The following is an 18,014-nucleotide window of genomic DNA, read 5'->3' on the forward strand; positions in this document are numbered from 1 at the left end:
TCCCCAAAAGCTGGGCTCACATTTACGAGCAACTTTGCAGCTGCACACTCGTGAAGCTAGCGGACGAATGGCCTGCCTTCAGTATATGTTCCGTCCACTCTGATCTGCTGTTACCGCCACGTCACTGGGCGGTGGAGGGCAGCGACCACACTCTGCCGCCCCGCCTCACGGACAAGAGCCGTAGGAAGCCCATCTGCAGGTCCAACATCACCCCGGCTGGCAACGGGTCCCTACACGAGGACGCAGCTGAAGACATCCACGCGAATCGACTTTTAAGCTCGATTTACATTCACCCTGGGTTATAACGCGTACCCCACCGGAACCACAGCAGACCCAGCCGCCTCGGTCCTGCCAGCGAGTCAGAGCTCAGGTCCTCAGCGGTGCTTCAGCCGGTCGTTGGGGGAACCCAGCCCACCAGCGGGCTGTGGGAGCTGCGGACCGCTTGTGTGTGGACGCGTGGGGTGCCAGACCGGGTCGTAAATGACACACAGCCCCTTTAAGTCGTGTCTGGGTACATAACATTCAACGGGAATAGGATTTCATTTGTTACAAGTCCTTTCCCCCAGGAAGGTGTCGCCTGGTTGGCTGCTGGGGTGGCAGAGAAGCCATGTGCACGTTTAGACAAGGTGTCTTGCAACTGAAACGCCACATGTTCAATCACCGCACCATGTCATATAGAGTATATAGGTACTTCCGCTTCCGGTGTGGGAAGATGGCTGCGCGAACTGACGTTCGCGGCGGCCTCACCCAGAACCGTCCATGCAGTGTGTTTGTCCACGTCTGAGTTTGTCTTCGTTTGATGGCTGGGAGGGCTGGCGCTGGATCGGCTGGGGGAGCCCGGTCTGCTGTCCTGTGGGCCCAGGTACCACGACCCCGCCCGGAGCTGCACACTAAGAGGAAACACCGCGGGCGGTCTGACAGGACGCGGAGGCGGGGCAGGCTAAGCTAACTGCTGGTCCATGCGGACCGGAAGTTCCGATAACACCGCGGGCGGTCTGACAGGACGCGGAGGCGGGGCAGGCTAAGCTAACTGCTAGCCCATGTGGACCGGAAGTTCCGATAACACTGCGGGCGGTCTGACAGGACGCGGAGGCGGGGCAGGCTAAGCTAACTGCTAGCCCATGCGGACCGGAAGTTCCGATAACACCGCGGGCGGTCTGACAGGACGCGGAGGCGGGGCAGGCTAAGCTAACTGCTAGCCCATGCGGACCGGAAGTTCCGATAACACCGCGGGCGGTCTGACAGGACGCGGAGGCGGGGCAGGCTAAGCTAACTGCTAGCCCATGCGGACCGGCAGCTCCGACGGTCCTCCTGGCTGGCGTTCGCTCTCTGGACGGTGGAATTTGTGGACTTGTGTTGTTAACGGTTTGTATTTCTCTTTTCGTTTCTTTTCTTTTGTTCTCTCTGTTTTTGTATGTTTTTGGTGGCGTCGTTTTGGGGAAATTTTGAATGTGTGTTTTTGTCTTTTGTGTCGTACTGCTGTGGGCTGGGGAAACGACAATAAATTGCTCCTGGAGTCTTTGGTCTGGAGGTGACTGAACGAGACTTCCAGCCCGCCCGCCTGAACACGCGCAGGCTGCTGCTCGTGGTGTAAACACCACCCTGCACCACGACGGCGTGTCTCTTACTGACAGCGACCAAGCGCCGTCAGCTCCTTCAGTGCTCCGTCTCCCAGCTCCTGCAATGTGGGCTCCATGTTCTCCTGACAGTCGTGTGGAAGGGCTGAGTGCCCCGGTGACGGGCCGCGGTTGTGTGGCGCTGAAACGTGTGTTCTCACACCCTGGAACGATCTCACACGCTGAAACGTGTGTTCTCACACCCTGGAACGTGTGTTTTCACACCCTGGAACTTTCTCACACGCTGGAACGTGTGTTCTCACACGCTGGAACGTGCGTTCTCACACCCTGGAACGTTCTCACACGCTGGAACGTGTGTTCTCACACGCTGAAACGTTCTCACACCCTGGAACGTGTGTTCTCACACGCTGGAACGTTCTCACACCCTGGAACGTGTGTTCTCACACGCTGAAACGTTCTCACACCCTGGAACGTGTGTTCTCACACGCTGGAACGTTCTCACATCCTGGAACGTGTGTTCTCACACGCTGGAACGTTCTCACACGCTGGAATGTTCTCACACCCTGGAACGTTCTCACACGCTGGAATGTTCTCACACCCTGGAATGTTGCAGGGACAAACCGCTGCGCCGGTGTGAGATTAGTGTGTCAGCGTGTTGTGTGCGTACGTGCGTGCGTGTGCATAAGTGTGTGTGTGTGTGTGTGTGTGTGTGTGTGTGTGTGTGTGTGTGTGTGTTTAGTCAACATGACTTGAGCATTAATCAAAAGAAACGTGCATGTCACAGAAAAACACACTTCACAGGCAGTACATCGAACAAAAGCACAAATAAAAGCGGTGAAACAGTCTCGAAAGTTGCAGGCAACAGTTTTGTGTTTCTGCTGGGATTTTCTTCTTGGACCACGTTTCCATGTGTCGTGCCAGAGCAGGGTTCGTGCCAGAGCAGGGTTCGTGCCTGAGCAGGGTTCATGCCTGCAGAGTGTCTGAGCACACGGCCCGCTTCTCTCCCGGCTCCGGCATCCAGGGGTTAGCATGTGTTTAGCTCGACTGCTAGCAGGGTCAGTTTTTACCTTTTGTTTTTAGGCTGATGATACATTAGCTTCACACATCACACTGGTTTTCCATTTTCAACTGGGACATCACCTTCAAAATCTCACTGCCCACCCAATCCCATTCCACTCCATTACTCTTCTCCAGTGTTGCTGAGCAAGGACACACACACACACACACACACACACACACACACACACACACACACACACACACACACACACACACACACACACACACACACACACACCTCTTTTCTACACTTGTGACGTTTCATTCTTTACATTCATTCCACAACTTTAGCCATGAGAACTAACTGCCTCCCCTTACCCTAATCCTCATCAGGTTTTACCCTAATCCTCATCAGGTCAGCTCTGGCCCTTACCCTAATCCTCATCAGGTCAGCTCTGGCCCTTAGCTTAATCCTCATCAGGTTTTACCCTAATCCTCATCAGGTCAGCTCTGGCCCTTAGCCTAATCCTCATCAGGTTTTACCCTAATCCTCATCTGGTCAGCTCTGGCCCTTACCCTAATCCTCATCAGGTTTTACCCTAATCCTCGTCAGGTCAGCTCTGGCCTTTACCCTAATCCTCGTCAGGTTTTACCCTAATCCTCATCAGGTTTTATCCTAATCCTCATCAGGTCAGCTCTGGCCCTTAGCCTAATCCTCATCAGGTCAACTCTGGCCCTTACCCTAATCCTCATCAGGTTTTACCCTAATCCTCATCAGGTCAACTCTGGCCCTTACCCTAATCCTCATCAGATTTTACCCTAATCCTCATCAGGTCAGCTCTGGCCCTTACCCTAATCCTCATCAGGTTTTACCCTAATCCTCGTCAGGTCAGCTCTGGCCCTTAGCCTAATCCTCATCAAGTCAGCTCTGGCCCTTACCCTAATCCTCATCAGGTCAACTCTGGCCCTTACCCTAATCCTCATCAGGTTTTACCCTAATCATCATCAGGTCAGCTCTGGCCCTTAGCCTAATCCTCATCAGGTCAGCTCTGGCCCTTAGCCTAATCCTCATCAGGTTTTACCCTAATCCTCATCAGGTCAGCTCTGGCCCTTAGCCTAATCCTCATCAGGTCAGCTCTGGCGGTGGGCCAGTTCACAAAGCTCACGGTTCGATACGTGTCCGGGTTCAGGGTCGTGTTTCGATTCAGTTCGATACAGCGGAGGACGCCTTGGTGAGCACGAGACAAAACAGTTCTCTAGTTTTCTTCTACTTTAAGAATTAGGCACAACAGTTTGGCATTATCGAGGCACCGATTCAAACGTTATGCAGGTGCAACAGCTCTACCAAAATGTTGTGCCATCTTTTCTTGTTGTGGAACACGACAGCTTTACTTTAAAACGTTAAGCTTTAAAAACCACTAGGACCACCAAGGTGGTCATTTTGACCGTTAAAAACTTTGTGGAAAAAAGATACAGACCTGCCGCTCTGCGAATGCTCCTAAATCTGCACATATTTACATTAAAATGAGTTTTAGACCAATTGCACAAAAAGACATTTATGATAAAATCTACCTAAAACGACCATGAGCGGTCAAAGTGACCGTGCGTAATTTGGACGTCATCGTGCGCGGCATGTCACTATTGATGACGCGTGTTGTTTGCGTCATTTCCTTCTAAACGTTCCGTTCTTTCTTTTTACATGTCACCTCTTATAGGCCTTGTTACGTTTGGTAGACGAGCAACATGTGTTTTCCCTTTCGTTTTTCAGGTATTGTGTCCAACCTGTCTGGGTGCGGCCGCAGCGTGACTACCACCGAGGCGCTGCAGTGTTTACAGGCGCTGGACAGCGGCCATTTTTAATTGTTTGAAGAATGGAAGTGTAACCGTCGCCGGTGTGTAGACTCGCTTGCCCGTTGGCTAACTGGTCAGACCCTTTAGTCGACTGCTTAACGTAGTCGCCCTAGGGCGGGAGACCCGGGTTCGTGTCCCGGCTGTGGCGGTTCCTGGACTGCCCCCTGAATTCGCTGCAGTATTAAAGTTGTTAAAAGCTTAATGTTGGTGTCAGTTAGTTTCTTAACAGACATACTGACATATGCAATGCATTAATATCTCAACTGGGTATTTATCTTGACACTATATAGAGTTTAAACACCGGCGGTCATTTTGACCGCCCATGGTCGTTTTAGATAGGAGTGTAATCTAAAACACGATCTCGCGAAATGGGGAGCGTCTCGAACCGTGAAGACCGTATCGAACGATTCAGAATTCGATCCAGTATCGTCCCACCTCTGGCTAATTCCCACACCCAAATCAAAATCATAGCCCTAAAATAGACCCTTAAAGTAGTGAGGACTGGCCAAATGTCTTCACTCTCATGACTAAACACACACACACACACACACACACACACACACACACACACACACACACACACACACACACACTAAAACAATGTTAGTAGTAGAGAAAGGTGTGTTTCAGAAGTACTAGCTAATGGAAAAAGGATCCTGCTGGATGCAGATTCGGGCACACCAGATTCAGACCAGATCCACCGCTACTCTGCCAGAGGAGACCGTCTCCTCTTCAGACCGAGGCGGACGTTTCCCAAGGTTTCACACAGTAAAGCTCCTCAGCAGCTACATCCCATGTTACTCCTTTACTCTCTGAGGATGGCATAATGGAGGGAGGGCTGGAGGGAGGGGGTAATATGTAGTGAGACCGTCCTGTGACTGCAAGGTTACAGGTTCAATTCCCAAGTGAGAGATGTTATGTACAACCCCTCTTAGCGGCTGACCTCTGACCTCCCTGTGGAACGGCAGCAGGCGAGATCAGCAGTCGTTAGACGGTCAGTAGAAAGGTCAGTGAAAATGGTTCTGTACAGACGGTCAGTAGGAAGGATAACCATCCTCGCCACTTAGCACAAGGAAACCCCCACAACAAGCTTCTCTTGCCGACATGTTATTGTTGGCAGCCATGCTGTCTACAAGACATTCAGCCCACTCAGATTTACTCCCCACATGTCAGCTTCCTCCAACTGGACCCTTTTTTTTTGTAGTTCAGTGTTGTGAGTTGAAAGGTCGATCCGGATGGTCAAAGGTTTACAAAAATGAAGCGTTTTTGGCGTTCCCATCAACTTGGCCTTGAATTTCCGGGAGGCACATCCCGTCTTGGTGACAAGATGAGCGGCTTAATGCTCGGATGACTTTGCCAAATCAATGGGCCGTGGTGGTGGCCTGGGTGGGGAGGTGGGGTGTTGACCTTTGTAAGAGGTTATTCTGCACATCCACCCAATCTCTACTCTTTTTTTGTTTTGATGCTCCAATGAAAAACCTCAGAGAGAGCGGCTCCCCCGTGCTGTCTGTAACGTCTGATATCTCTGCGTCTGGCTACCCCCCCCCCCTTCACAGCGCCACCTCTTGTTTGTTGGAGTTGCCGTTGGCGGCGGGGACCAGGACAGCAGTGGCCGAGGTCTTCTTGATAGAGGTGAGGCGGATGTGGGAGGTGCTCTGCAGGTAGCTGGCCTGGCGTTCCGGGCGCAGCCCGCGGCCACACCGCAGCTGACTGTGGAAGGGAATAAGAATGAGAGTAGAACACAGTGATGTGAAATAGAACAGAATAGAGTGGAACTGCACTGAACAACGCTGATCAAAGAAGAACAGAAGAAAAACTAAACAGAACAGACCAAAGCAGTCCTCAATAGAATAGAATAGAACAGAATAGAACACAACAGAACAGAATAGAATAGGATTGTAATAAATCAAACACTACAGAGATAATAGATTACATCAGAAAAACCCAGTGAAACAGAGTTGTGTAGCCAGTGCTGAAATAGACTATACAAAACCAGAATAGAATAGCAAAGAATTGAATAGAATAAAAAAAACGGTATAGGAGAGAATAGATGAACAGAAACTCACACAATGAAACAAAACTGTTTAATCCTGGATAGCATAGACTAGACTAGACTAGACTAGAATAGACTGAAATCGACCAGAATAGACTAGACTAGACTAGAATAGAATAGACTAGACTAGACTAGAATAGAATAGACTGAAATCGACCAGAATAGACTAGAATAGACTAGACTAGACTAGGCTAGAATAGAATAGACTGAAATCGACCAGAATAGACTAGACTAGACTAGACTGGACTAGAATAGAATAGACTGAAATCGACCAGAATAGACTAGACTAGAATAGACTAGACTAGACTAGGCTAGAATAAAATAGACTGAAATCGACCAGAATAGACTAGACTAGACTAGAATAGGCTAGACTAGACTAGAATAGAATAGACTGAAATCGACCAGAATAGACTAGACTAGACCAGAATAGACTAGACTAGACTAGAATGGGGCTGTAATGAAAGTGACAGTACAGACTGGTGCAGGGTGGAGTAAATGCCGGTAGAAGAGAAGGAAACGGAGCACATTCAGATTCATGAGTAAAGTATTTCTCAGGTTTTGAAGGCTGTGGCTCACAGCTTGTGTATGGAGGCCGTTACTGCAAGGATCCCCAGTCTAACGGGTCGGAGTGGACTCTAACTGGCATGTGGCGTAATGCCATTTACACAGGAGACAGCAACGTCTTTCTGCAGAGGAGCGTGCATGCGTACGTATTTAAAAAACAAAAACAAAAAAACAGAAGAAAAGTCACTGATGAAGGCCCTGCCCAGCACAGGCGTGCTGATAGTAACTGTTTCTAGCTGTGGTAAAATGGGATTTATCGACACGGGTGGGTGCCCATTCTCCACCAATTACGCAATCCGGTTGAAAGTCACCTTCTGTATCAAGAAAATGAATCACAGTACTTCATTCAGCACTTCCCGTTTAGCTGCTTTCCTCCGGCAGACGTTCAGCCTGCTTCCTGCCATTATGTGTGGTGTTGGGATTTGCCAGCAAATCAATCCGACCCAAATGGAAGCACAGAACCCATTCTCAGTTCTGCGGGCAGTGTTCCTCTGAAAAGAAAGGCTGCAGGACTTGCATAGACTTTGTTTGGAAGGGGAGGTTTTTTTCTTTTGTCTTTTTCTTTTTTTGCATCTTTCTGAGGTAGAGTGATGGATAAAAGAAACCCAGAAGAAAAAAGTGGAAGCACTCAGGAAGAGATTTAGCGACTGACTCGGCACTGATTACGTCATCTGGTGGTGTGGCTTTGGAGTCTTTTCACCTCCTTAATCTATCCCTGAGTGCCCAGCCTTCTCCAACTGATTAGCTGAATGGAAGGTTTCAGAAAGTGTTTCAGAAAGTGTTCCAGTTTTTCTACATTCAGAGAAATAAACACGAGCAACATCCTCCAAGACCGGCTCAGCCTGTCCACTTTATAAATCAAAACCCACCTCTCCCCCGCTCCTGTGACTGAGGAGGAGTCAACAGCTGAACTCAAGTAAAGGAAGTAAGGTCAAGCCGACTTCACAACGCAGTAGTGTAACATTTATACCGCCATGACGTGGTGTTATAGTTACACAACATCTGTGTATTACTAATGTGTATTATATGTGTTGCTGAGCTGTTGTTAAGCTGGGGTGCTATGCCTCCTGAGTCAATGTGCAGAACATTTGTTCAGTTCCTGTTCCCTCACGGTCACTTCCGTGACTCCTCCTCTATAAATTGTGCTGCCCGCCTTAGTTGCGGGCTTTTTGTGTTATGCATGCCAGATGTACGCAACACTGGTTTTTGTTTTTGTTGTCCTGCGAGGTCTTTACAGCTTGATTTACTGTGTAGCATGCTGCCATATTCCCATTAATCTGTGCAGGGGTGGAAGAGCACGTGTCACTTCTGACCGGAGGATTCTGATTCTGGTTATTTTAACGTTGCAGAATAATCAGAGATTGCCTTTAAAGATATCCTGGTCTGCCAATTCTTCAAACGTAACGCACGCCAGACACCACCGCTTACAGTAGCACAGCAGCAACCACAGGATCCATGAATGACAGACACCATCAGAGACGGAACAGGAAGAGGGGGAGGAAGAAGAAGGGAAGTGGGGGGAGTGGAGGGGCGTACCTGTTGAAGTGGCGGCGGAAGCTCTCGCTCAGCAGGTAAAGGGCGAAGGGGTTGACGCAGGAGGAGGAAAAGCTGAGGACGCGGGCCAACAGCGTGATGAGCAGGTGGGCCAGCGACAGGTCCATCTGGTGGTAGTGGAAGGAGCGGTACATGTACAGAACGTGGTTAGGGAACCAGCAGAGGGCGAACAGGCCCACGAACACCAGCACAATCTTCGCCAAGCGCTTCCTGGTTTCCATCTACTGGGCCAAGAGATGGGGGGGGGGTGGAAAGGGGAAAGTGGTGGATATTAGATAGAGAGAGAGAGAGAGATGGAATTGAATTCAAAACAGCTCTTTCCTCATTAAGACACAAAATGTACAGCTTTTTTACACGAGCAAAGTCACTCCATCACATCAACACATATAAACGCAAGTTCACCGTCCATCACAGAACCCCAGATCAATCCAATGCTCAAAATAAAGCAATAAGAGAGAGAAAGCGAGAGAGAGAGCGAGAGAGAGAGACAGAGAGAGAGCGAGAGAGAGAGAGAGAGAGAGAGAGTCAGACTCAGGAAGATGAGGACAAAAGTAGGAACAAGGCCTTTTTCACAAACATGGCTGATGTATTTCCTCTGTCTTAGTAGGCTATAGATTGGTTATTCCCATGGCCTGCAATGTTAAAAAGCAAACTTTCTATCTACGATCAAATCGCTTTTTTATGGAAATGCGTTCATCCACTGCGGGGGGGGGGCAGATTTTTTTTCACTTTAAGGAGGGATAGTGAGAGAGTGGACCTCTGCTGGTAGAATTCCTAACTTTCTTCCGCATCCTGACTCGGCCAGATCGATCATTCCCGGGCAGCGCCGGAAATGATGCGGACAACTGACAACAACGGTGAAGCAATGGTGTTTTTCACTCGGTCTCTTCAAGATCTACCCAAACTCACGGTTAACGACGTTGGTCGCATTGTCCAAGAAGCACGCCATACGTCAGTTACCAAGAAGGAGAAGGGCTTCAAACTTTACATTTCAAGCTACAGTCACAATTATGAAGGTAAGATCCAGACGTGTAATGTTAGCACCTAGCATGTTTTTGCACTAGCCAATGCTAGCATAGTGATAAGTTGCTGCTAACGTTATGTTTCTAGGTGTCAAATCAGTTACAATTTTCCTAACATTGTTGTCAAGCTCAGTTCCAAACAAGGGTTCAACAGGAGGGCTCCCCAGTAGGGCTGAGTGCTACAGATCTAGGAGGAAAAGCCCGAAGCCTCGCAGTTTGAGTGTAGGGAACGTTATCCTGCAGGTTCCGTGCAGACTGGTTCACGAGACAGTTCCTGTTCGTCAAATCAATAAAGTTTCTCTGACTCATATCACCGCTATGAATCTAATACTGTTAAAGGCTACGTTAAATATATCCAAAGGAGTTGAATCAAGTGCAACTGGACTTGGTATATATCCGTGAAGACGTTTCGCCTCTCATCCAAGAGGCTTCCTCAGTTCGTGCCTTTCTGACTAGACCAAGCTAGACTGACTGGCTGCTGATGAGACTCAGAATTTATACTCTATGAGTCGTTGTCAGAGCTATAGATATGAGTGGCTGTTTTGTGTACCGATGTTTACCAACGCCCGTCGCCATCGGAGCTATTGATTTGCATTTGTTTAGCAGCGACGGTGGTTGGGGGTGTTAGTTTCCACTTCATTATTCAGTGGTCATGAGAGTCGTTGGAGCCGTTAGTGAGCGACTGTTGTTCTTGGAGGCTAGGCTTCTTGAGTCTCCTGGGTAGAGATGAAAGGACGGCATTGTAAGTGGGAGATAGGTGGTGTCGCAGACCTCCTCCTCTGTTGAGGGATGGTTTTTCCAGTTCCAGTTTTCCAGTTTTCCAGTTCCTTCTCCCCTCTTTCAAACCATCTATCTTCTCTGTCCAAAATGTGTACGTTGCTGTCCTGGAAGGAGTGAGTCTTCTCCTTTAGGTGTAGATAGACTGCTGAGTCTTGTCCTGAGGAGCGGGAAAATACGAGCGCCCTCTTGTGGCTACTCTAATTAATTCACCTCCTTACACAAACATAACCAAGTCACCGTAAGAATATCTTGGTGGAACTGAAGCCAGGATTAACTCAACCCCTTTTTTTTTATTCCTCAGCTTTTTTCTTTTTTTTCCCAAACTGGTACAACAGTGGACCTTGATTTTGTTTTCTTCCCCCAAATTGCTTATTAACGAGGTGCATAAGACATTTTTCATCCTCAGACTGGATGAGGTGACAGGGTTACAAATGAGGAGAGTTTGGCTCGGGATGCATGTTTTTCGCAAAGGGGAAGACGCGCCATTGCGGCCTGTGGCAGTGCAGACAAGTCGAGTGTGGCTCGGCGCCTAATGCATCTCTAATGGGAGTTGGCAGGTCACCGTCCTGCTCCTTGACAGAGGCGGTGGTGTGTGAGGTGGTTTGCAGTTCCATCGGGGGAACAGGATGAAGAGTTATTAGGGATGAGTTTGGCGAGAAACTCTGCGTGCTCAAAAAGGATGGCCATCGAACACACGCCAAAGAAGTGTTTGAATGAGGGTGTCATGATATACCGGTATTGACGATAACCGTGATATTTCAAAAATGAAAAAAGTGTAATTGTTCTTTTTTGTACGCTTTTGTACAGTTATGGTTACAGACTCTCTCTCCACCCTCCTACACCCATATTTTGACTGTAATTCATTTGCCAAAAGAACAGAAAAAATAAACAATAAACAAAATTAAAGATGAATTTGACTTGTAGATATTTTTTCACATTTTCTTTAGATAATATTGATATTGTGAATTCTTTGGGCCACGATAATCGTGTAGTGATAATCTGATATCGTGACAGCCCAAATTTGAATATGCGCATATAAATACACACGGGTGCTCATGCACACGCACAAAGCTGTGCACACTGGAACTACACAATACAGACAGAGACACAACTAAACTCAAGTAAAACTGAATGAAAAAAAGGACATTGATTTCAAGTGCATGGACTCTTGCACATAAACACACACGCACGCACGCACACTAACACACACACACACACACACACACACACACACACACACACACACACACACACACACACACACACACACACACAGACAAACACATGTGACAGGTTGGAAGGATGAATGGTGTATTCAGAGTCTGTTGCAGATTGGCAGTGCAGTGGGTTCATGTTCTTTGTGATGAGGCTAGAAAGAAGGGTTGACTTGTGGGTGGCAGGGATTGGTTGGACTCATGGGAGCTTTAAAAACAGCTGGAATCTACTGCATGGTTGAGAAAGGGCTGGAATGCTAGAATCTACTACATGGTTGAGAAAGGGCTGGAATGCTAGAATCTACTACATGGTTGAGAAAGGGCTGGCATGCTAGAATCTACTACATGGTTGAGAAAGGGCTGGAATGCTAGAATCTACTGCATGGTGGAGAAAGGGTTGGAATGCTAGAATCTACTGCATGTTTGAGAAAGGGTTGGAATGCTAGAATCTACTACATGGTGGAGAAAGGGTTGGAATGCTAGAATCTACTGCATGTTTGAGAAAGGGTTGGAATGCTAGAATCTACTGCATGGTTGAGAAAGGGTTGGAATGCTAGAATCTACTACATGGTTGAGAAAGGGTTGGAATGCTAGAATCTACTGCATGGTGGAGAAAGGGTTGGAATGCTAGAATCTACTGCATGTTTGAGAAAGGGTTGGAATGCTAGAATCTACTGCATGGTGGAGAAAGGGTTGGAATGCTAGAATCTACTACATGGTTGAGAAAGGGTTGGAATGCTAGAATCTACTGCATGGTTGAGAAAGGGCTGGAATGCTAGAATCTACTACATGGTTGAGAAAGGGTTGGAATGCTAGAATCTACTGCATGGTTGAGAAAGGGTTGGAATGCTAGAATCTACTACATGGTTGAGAAAGGGTTGGAATGCTAGAATCTACTACATGGTTGAAAAAGGGTTGGAATGCTAGAATCTACTACATGGTGGAGAAAGGGCTGGAATGCTAGAATCTACTACATGGTTGAGAAAGGGCTGGCATGCTAGAATCTACTACATGGTTGAGAAAGGGTTGGAATGCTAGAATCTACTGCATGGTTGAGAAAGGGTTGGAATGCTAGAATCTACTGCATGGTTGAGAAAGGGTTGGAATGCTAGAATCTACTGCATGGTGGAGAAAGGGTTGGAATGCTAGAATCTACTACATGGTTGAGAAAGGGTTGGAACGCTAGAATCTACTGCATGGTTGAGAAAGGGCTGGAATGCTAGAATCTACTACATGGTTGAGAAAGGGTTGGAATGCTAGAATCTACTGCATGGTTGAGAAAGGGTTGGAATGCTAGAATCTACTACATGGTTGAGAAAGGGTTGGAATGCTAGAATCTACTACATGGTTGAAAAAGGGTTGGAATGCTAGAATCTACTACATGGTGGAGAAAGGGCTGGAATGCTAGAATCTACTGCATGGTGGAGAAAGGGTTGGAATGCTAGAATCTACTGCATGGTTGAGAAAGGGTTGGAATGCTAGAATCTACTACATGGTTGAGAAAGGGCTGGAATGCTAGAATCTACTGCATGGTTGAGAAAGGGTTGGAATGCTAGAATCTACTGCATGGTTGAGAAAGGGTTGGAATGCTAGAATCTACTGCATGGTTGAGAAAGGGTTGGAATGCTAGAATCTACTACATGGTTGAGAAAGGGTTGGAATACTAGAATCTACTACATGGTTGAGAAAGGGTTGGAATGCTAGAATCTACTACATGGTTGAGAAAGGGTTGGAATGCTAGAATCTACTACATGGTGGAGAAAGGGCTGGAATGCTAGAATCTACTGCATGGTGGAGAAAGGGTTGGAATGCTAGAATCTACTGCATGGTTGAGAAAGGGTTGGAATGCTAGAATCTACTACATGGTTGAGAAAGGGCTGGAATGCTAGAATCTACTGCATGGTTGAGAAAGGGTTGGAATGCTAGAATCTACTGCATGGTTGAGAAAGGGTTGGAATGCTAGAATCTACTGCATGGTTGAGAAAGGGTTGGAATGCTAGAATCTACTACATGGTGGAGAAAGGGCTGGAATGCTAGAATCTACTGCATGGTTGAGAAAGGGTTGGAATGCTAGAATCTACTACATGGTGGAGAAAGGGCTGGAATGCTAGAATCTACTGCATGGTTGAGAAAGGGTTGGAATGCTAGAATCTACTACATGGTGGAGAAAGGGCTGGCATGCTAGAGGAGTGTTTGTTTTGCATTGCTTGCTTTGTTCTTTGTTGTGCAATCGGCTCTGTGCATAACTGTAGTTCACCGACTTCCGGTTTCTACTGCAGCGGTCATACGAGTTTCCTGTTTTTGGCGCGTGCTATTGACGGTGGCATATTTTTCGCGATGGCTGCAAGATTGACCATGGTTAAACGTCAACAACATGCACACAACTGTCCACACACTTTCACCTGCATCTACCAGCAAACGGGTGAAAAGTTTCAAATTGTACATATCAAGTTACGTCCACAGTCCGTCCGTCCGTCCTCATAATTGTGGACGTAACTTGATAAGGACAGAGTGTGGTTCTACACCAAGGACCCTCCCCTGCGGGTGGCATCCAAGAAACTGGCTCCCAGGTTTGTTGGTCTGTTCCCCATTTCCAAAGTTATTAATCCTGTTGCTGTGAAACTCAAACTGCCCAGGTCCATGAGAGTCAGCCAAGTCGGGCTAGTTAAAGAGCGCCCCCTAGCTCCCTACGAATAATGGAAACACGTGAATTTCGAAACAACTCATATATCGCAAAAAACTTTGTATTCTTTCCTGCGGTGGTTTGTCAGACACTTGTACAAAGCACTGTTCCGCCAAACTGCATGCATCACGCGCCCTCGTTGCCTTTGATGAAACCATCACGGTTGCTGTGGTGCACGCCATGACGTCACCGTGGCAACACTTACCAGGTCAAGTCAAGTCACTTTTATTTGTGTAGCCCCACATCACAAATTGCACGTTCTTCGTGGGGCTTTACAGCAACACAACATCCCGTCCTTACACCCTCACATTGGATAAGGAACAGCTCCCTAAAACCTTCAACAGGGAGGAAACAGGAAGAGAGCTCAGAGAGAGCACCAGAGGAGGATCTCTCCCAAGACGCACAACGTGACATGATGTTGTGTTTACACAACTTACACAACACAACACAACACTGAAAGAGGATAACACAATTATAATGAATTATAAAATATATGAAGAATATGATGAGGAGGATGCCAAGCAGTCCAGACACCACCAGAACAGCCCAGGACCCGAGCCACGTGACCACCATCGCCATGGAGACAAAAAAAACCAAAACACAGGATAACAAAAATTATATGGATTTATAGATATATGATGAGGGGAAGGCCAAGCAGCGTCCAGGTGGCGACCACCGTCACCACGGAGACCTGGTCTTGGACTCAGACATCCGTCGCCATATCGCGAGAGGAGAAAACCTAGCATTAATCACATATCGCCACTCAGTGATAACACGCACCATTCGTGATTGTGTTTTGTTGCCTTTTCTAAAAAGCCCTGTGATGGCCTGGCTGCCTGTCCAGGGTGCCTCCCCGGCTGCCGCCCAGTGACTTCTGGGATAGACTGCAGCATGCCGCCACCACGAGTTCACCATCCCTAGCTGACCATCCCAAGTGTTATTCAGTCTTTTCCTACGGGGAAGAGATTGTTGAACGGTGTGTTGAACGGTGTGTTGAACGGTGTGTTGAACGGTGTGTTGAACGGTGTGTTGAACATTGTGTTGAACGGTGTGTTGAACGGTGTGTTGAACGGTGTGTTGAACAGTGTACATTGGCTGACTTAAATTGTGGAGTTTAATTACAGTCTTTAATCCGTCTTAACTAGAAATGATAATGCTTCGTTTTCATTTGTCTTTGTTCTTCACCCTCTTCATCTTTGTTTTCACTGAAGAATGCCTTTGTATATCTCTACTTGTGGGTCCAGTAACGACTACCATACATCAACATAATGAGAGTAAATGGCAGCTGTGATGCAAAATGGACAAATACAGAAAAATTAAAGTCTGTATGTCAAAAAATATACAACATCGAGAGTCTGGTGATCAAACAGAACAATGGTACCAAACAACAGAGAGCTAAAAACTGAACCAGCCTTGAGGCATTTGGCAGTTTTGGTTAAAACAGAGCTATTGGCGGAAGTGTTACTACCAGTGTATGTGTGTGAGTGAAAAATAGCATTAGACTGAATATCAGTTACCACAGAAGAAGATATTACCACCTCCGTACCATTTTAGCAATTTCAATTTTCAGCAAAAACCAAGATATGAATAGAATCGTCCATGTAATGCAATACGCAGCTTTGTTTAGTAACCACTTAAGTGGGCATTTGGTTCATTACTATGAAACCTAGAATAATATCAGTGATTTACAAAGCTCGCCAGGCTTGCATTTTAGCAATAAATCACTAACTATAGTACCATAACAGCAATGATTTGCAATACCATTGCACTTAGAAGAACCCAGCCACTGAGGACGCACAAGCCAGTGCATTTTCAGTCCCGGTCTCAAGCCCAGATAAATGGGGAGGGTTGCGTCAGGAAGGGCATCCGGCGTAAAATCTTTGCCAAATCAAATATGCGGATCATAAATCAGATTTCCATACAGGATCGGTCGAGGCCCAGGTTACCAACGACTGCCACCAGTACTTTTAACCAGCAGGGTGCCGGTGGAAACTATGGTACTGCTGGGTGAAGGAGAAGAAGAGGGGGAAGGCATGTGCAGAGGCAGCAGGAGAGGAGGAAGGGTAGAAGTGTGGAGGTGAGAGTCAGAACTTTGAATGTTGGCACTATGACTGGTAAAGGGAGAGAGCTGGCTGACATGATGGAAAGAAGAAAGGTAGGCATACTGTGTGTGCAAGAGACCAGGTGGAAGGGGAGTAAGGCCAGGAGCATCGGAGGTGGGTTCAAACTCTTCTACCATGGTGCGGATGGGAGGAGTAATGGGGTAGGGGTAATTCTGAAGGAAGAGTATGTCAAGAGTGCTGGAGGTGAAGAGAGTGTCAGACAGAGTGATGAGTATGAAGCTGGAAATCGAAGGTTTATTGCTGAATGTTATCAGTGCATATGCCCCGCAAGTTGGGTGTGAGATGGACGAAAAAGAAGAATTCTGGAGTGAGTTGGATGACATGGTGGAGAGGGTACCAAAGGAAGAGAGAGGGGTGATTGGAGCGGACTTCAGTGGACATGTTGGTGAAGGGAACAGCGGTGATGAGGAGGTGGTGGGAAGGTATGGAGTTAAGAAGAGGAATGTGGAAGGACAGATGGTGGTGGATTTTGTGAAAAGGATGGAAATGGCTGTGGTGAATACATATTTCAAGAAGAGGGAGGAGCACAGGGTGACGTACAAGAGTGGAGGAAAGTGCACACAGGTGGACTATATCTTATGTAGAAGGCGCCATCTAAAAGGGATTGGAGACTGCAAGGTGGTGACAGGGGAGAACGTAGCTAGGCAGCATCGGATGGTGGTCTGTAGGATGACTTTGGAGACCAAGAAGAGGAAGCGAGTGAAGACACAGCCGAAGATCAAATGGTGGAAGTTGAAGAAGGAAGACTGTTGTGTGGAGTTCAGGCAGGAGTTAAGACAGGCACTGGGTGGTAGTGAAGAGTTGCTAGATGGCTGGAAAACCACTGCAGAAATAGTGAGGGAGACAGCTAGGAAGGTACTTGGTGTGTCATCAAGACAGAGGAAGGAAGACAAGGAGACTTGGTGGTGGAATGAGGAAGTACAGCAAATTATACAGAGGAAAAGGTTGGCAAAGAAGAAGTGGGATAGTCAGAGAGATGAAGAAAGTAGACAGGAGTACAAGGAGATGCAGCGTAAAGCAAAGAGAGAGGTGGTGAAGGCAAAGGAAAAGGCGTATGGTGAGTTGTATGGCAGATTAGACACTAAGGAAGGAGAAAAGGACTTGTACTGATTGGCTAGACAGAGGGACCGAGCTGCAAAGGATGTGCAGCAAGTTAGGGTGATCAAGGATAGAGATGGAAATGTGCTGACAAGCGAGGAGAGTGTGCTGAGAAGGTGGAAGGAGTATTTGAGGTGCTGATGAATGAAGAAAATGAGAGAGAGAGAAGGTTGGATGATGTGGGGATAGTGAATCAGGAAGTTCAGCGGATTAGCAAGGAGGAAGTGAGGGCAGCCATGAAGAGGATGAAGAGTGGAAAGGCAGTTGGTCCTGATGACATACCTGTGGAGGCATGGAGATGTTTAGGAGAGATGGCAGTGGAGTTTTTAACTAGATTGTTTAACACAATCCTGGAAAGTGAGAGGATGCCTGAGGAGTGGAGAAGAAGCATACTGGTACCGATCTTCAAGAACAAGGGCGATGTGCAGAACTGTAACAACTACAGAGGTATAAAGTTGATCAGCCACAGCATGAAGATTTGGGAAAGAGTAATAGA

The 18,014-nt window shown here is 47.3% G+C and overlaps 1 protein-coding gene across 1 annotated transcript in view; it reads right to left on the bottom strand.

Annotated features, from left to right (window-relative positions):
- Nucleotides 1-5,977: 5,977 nt before the first annotated feature.
- The window catches only part of nmbr (neuromedin B receptor), a 42,183-nt gene continuing 30,146 nt past the window's right edge, over nucleotides 5,978-18,014 (bottom strand). Inside the window, exons 3-4 of the mRNA XM_056295037.1 lie at nucleotides 8,581-8,819; nucleotides 5,978-6,137 (exon numbers count right to left, since the gene is read on the bottom strand). Of these exons, the coding sequence (XP_056151012.1) occupies nucleotides 5,978-6,137; nucleotides 8,581-8,819 (399 nt within the window). The remainder of the gene's footprint in view (nucleotides 6,138-8,580; nucleotides 8,820-18,014) is intronic.

Source organism: Lampris incognitus, chromosome 15 (genome assembly GCF_029633865.1).
Source record: "Lampris incognitus isolate fLamInc1 chromosome 15, fLamInc1.hap2, whole genome shotgun sequence".
Classification (NCBI taxonomy): domain Eukaryota; kingdom Metazoa; phylum Chordata; class Actinopteri; order Lampriformes; family Lampridae; genus Lampris; species Lampris incognitus.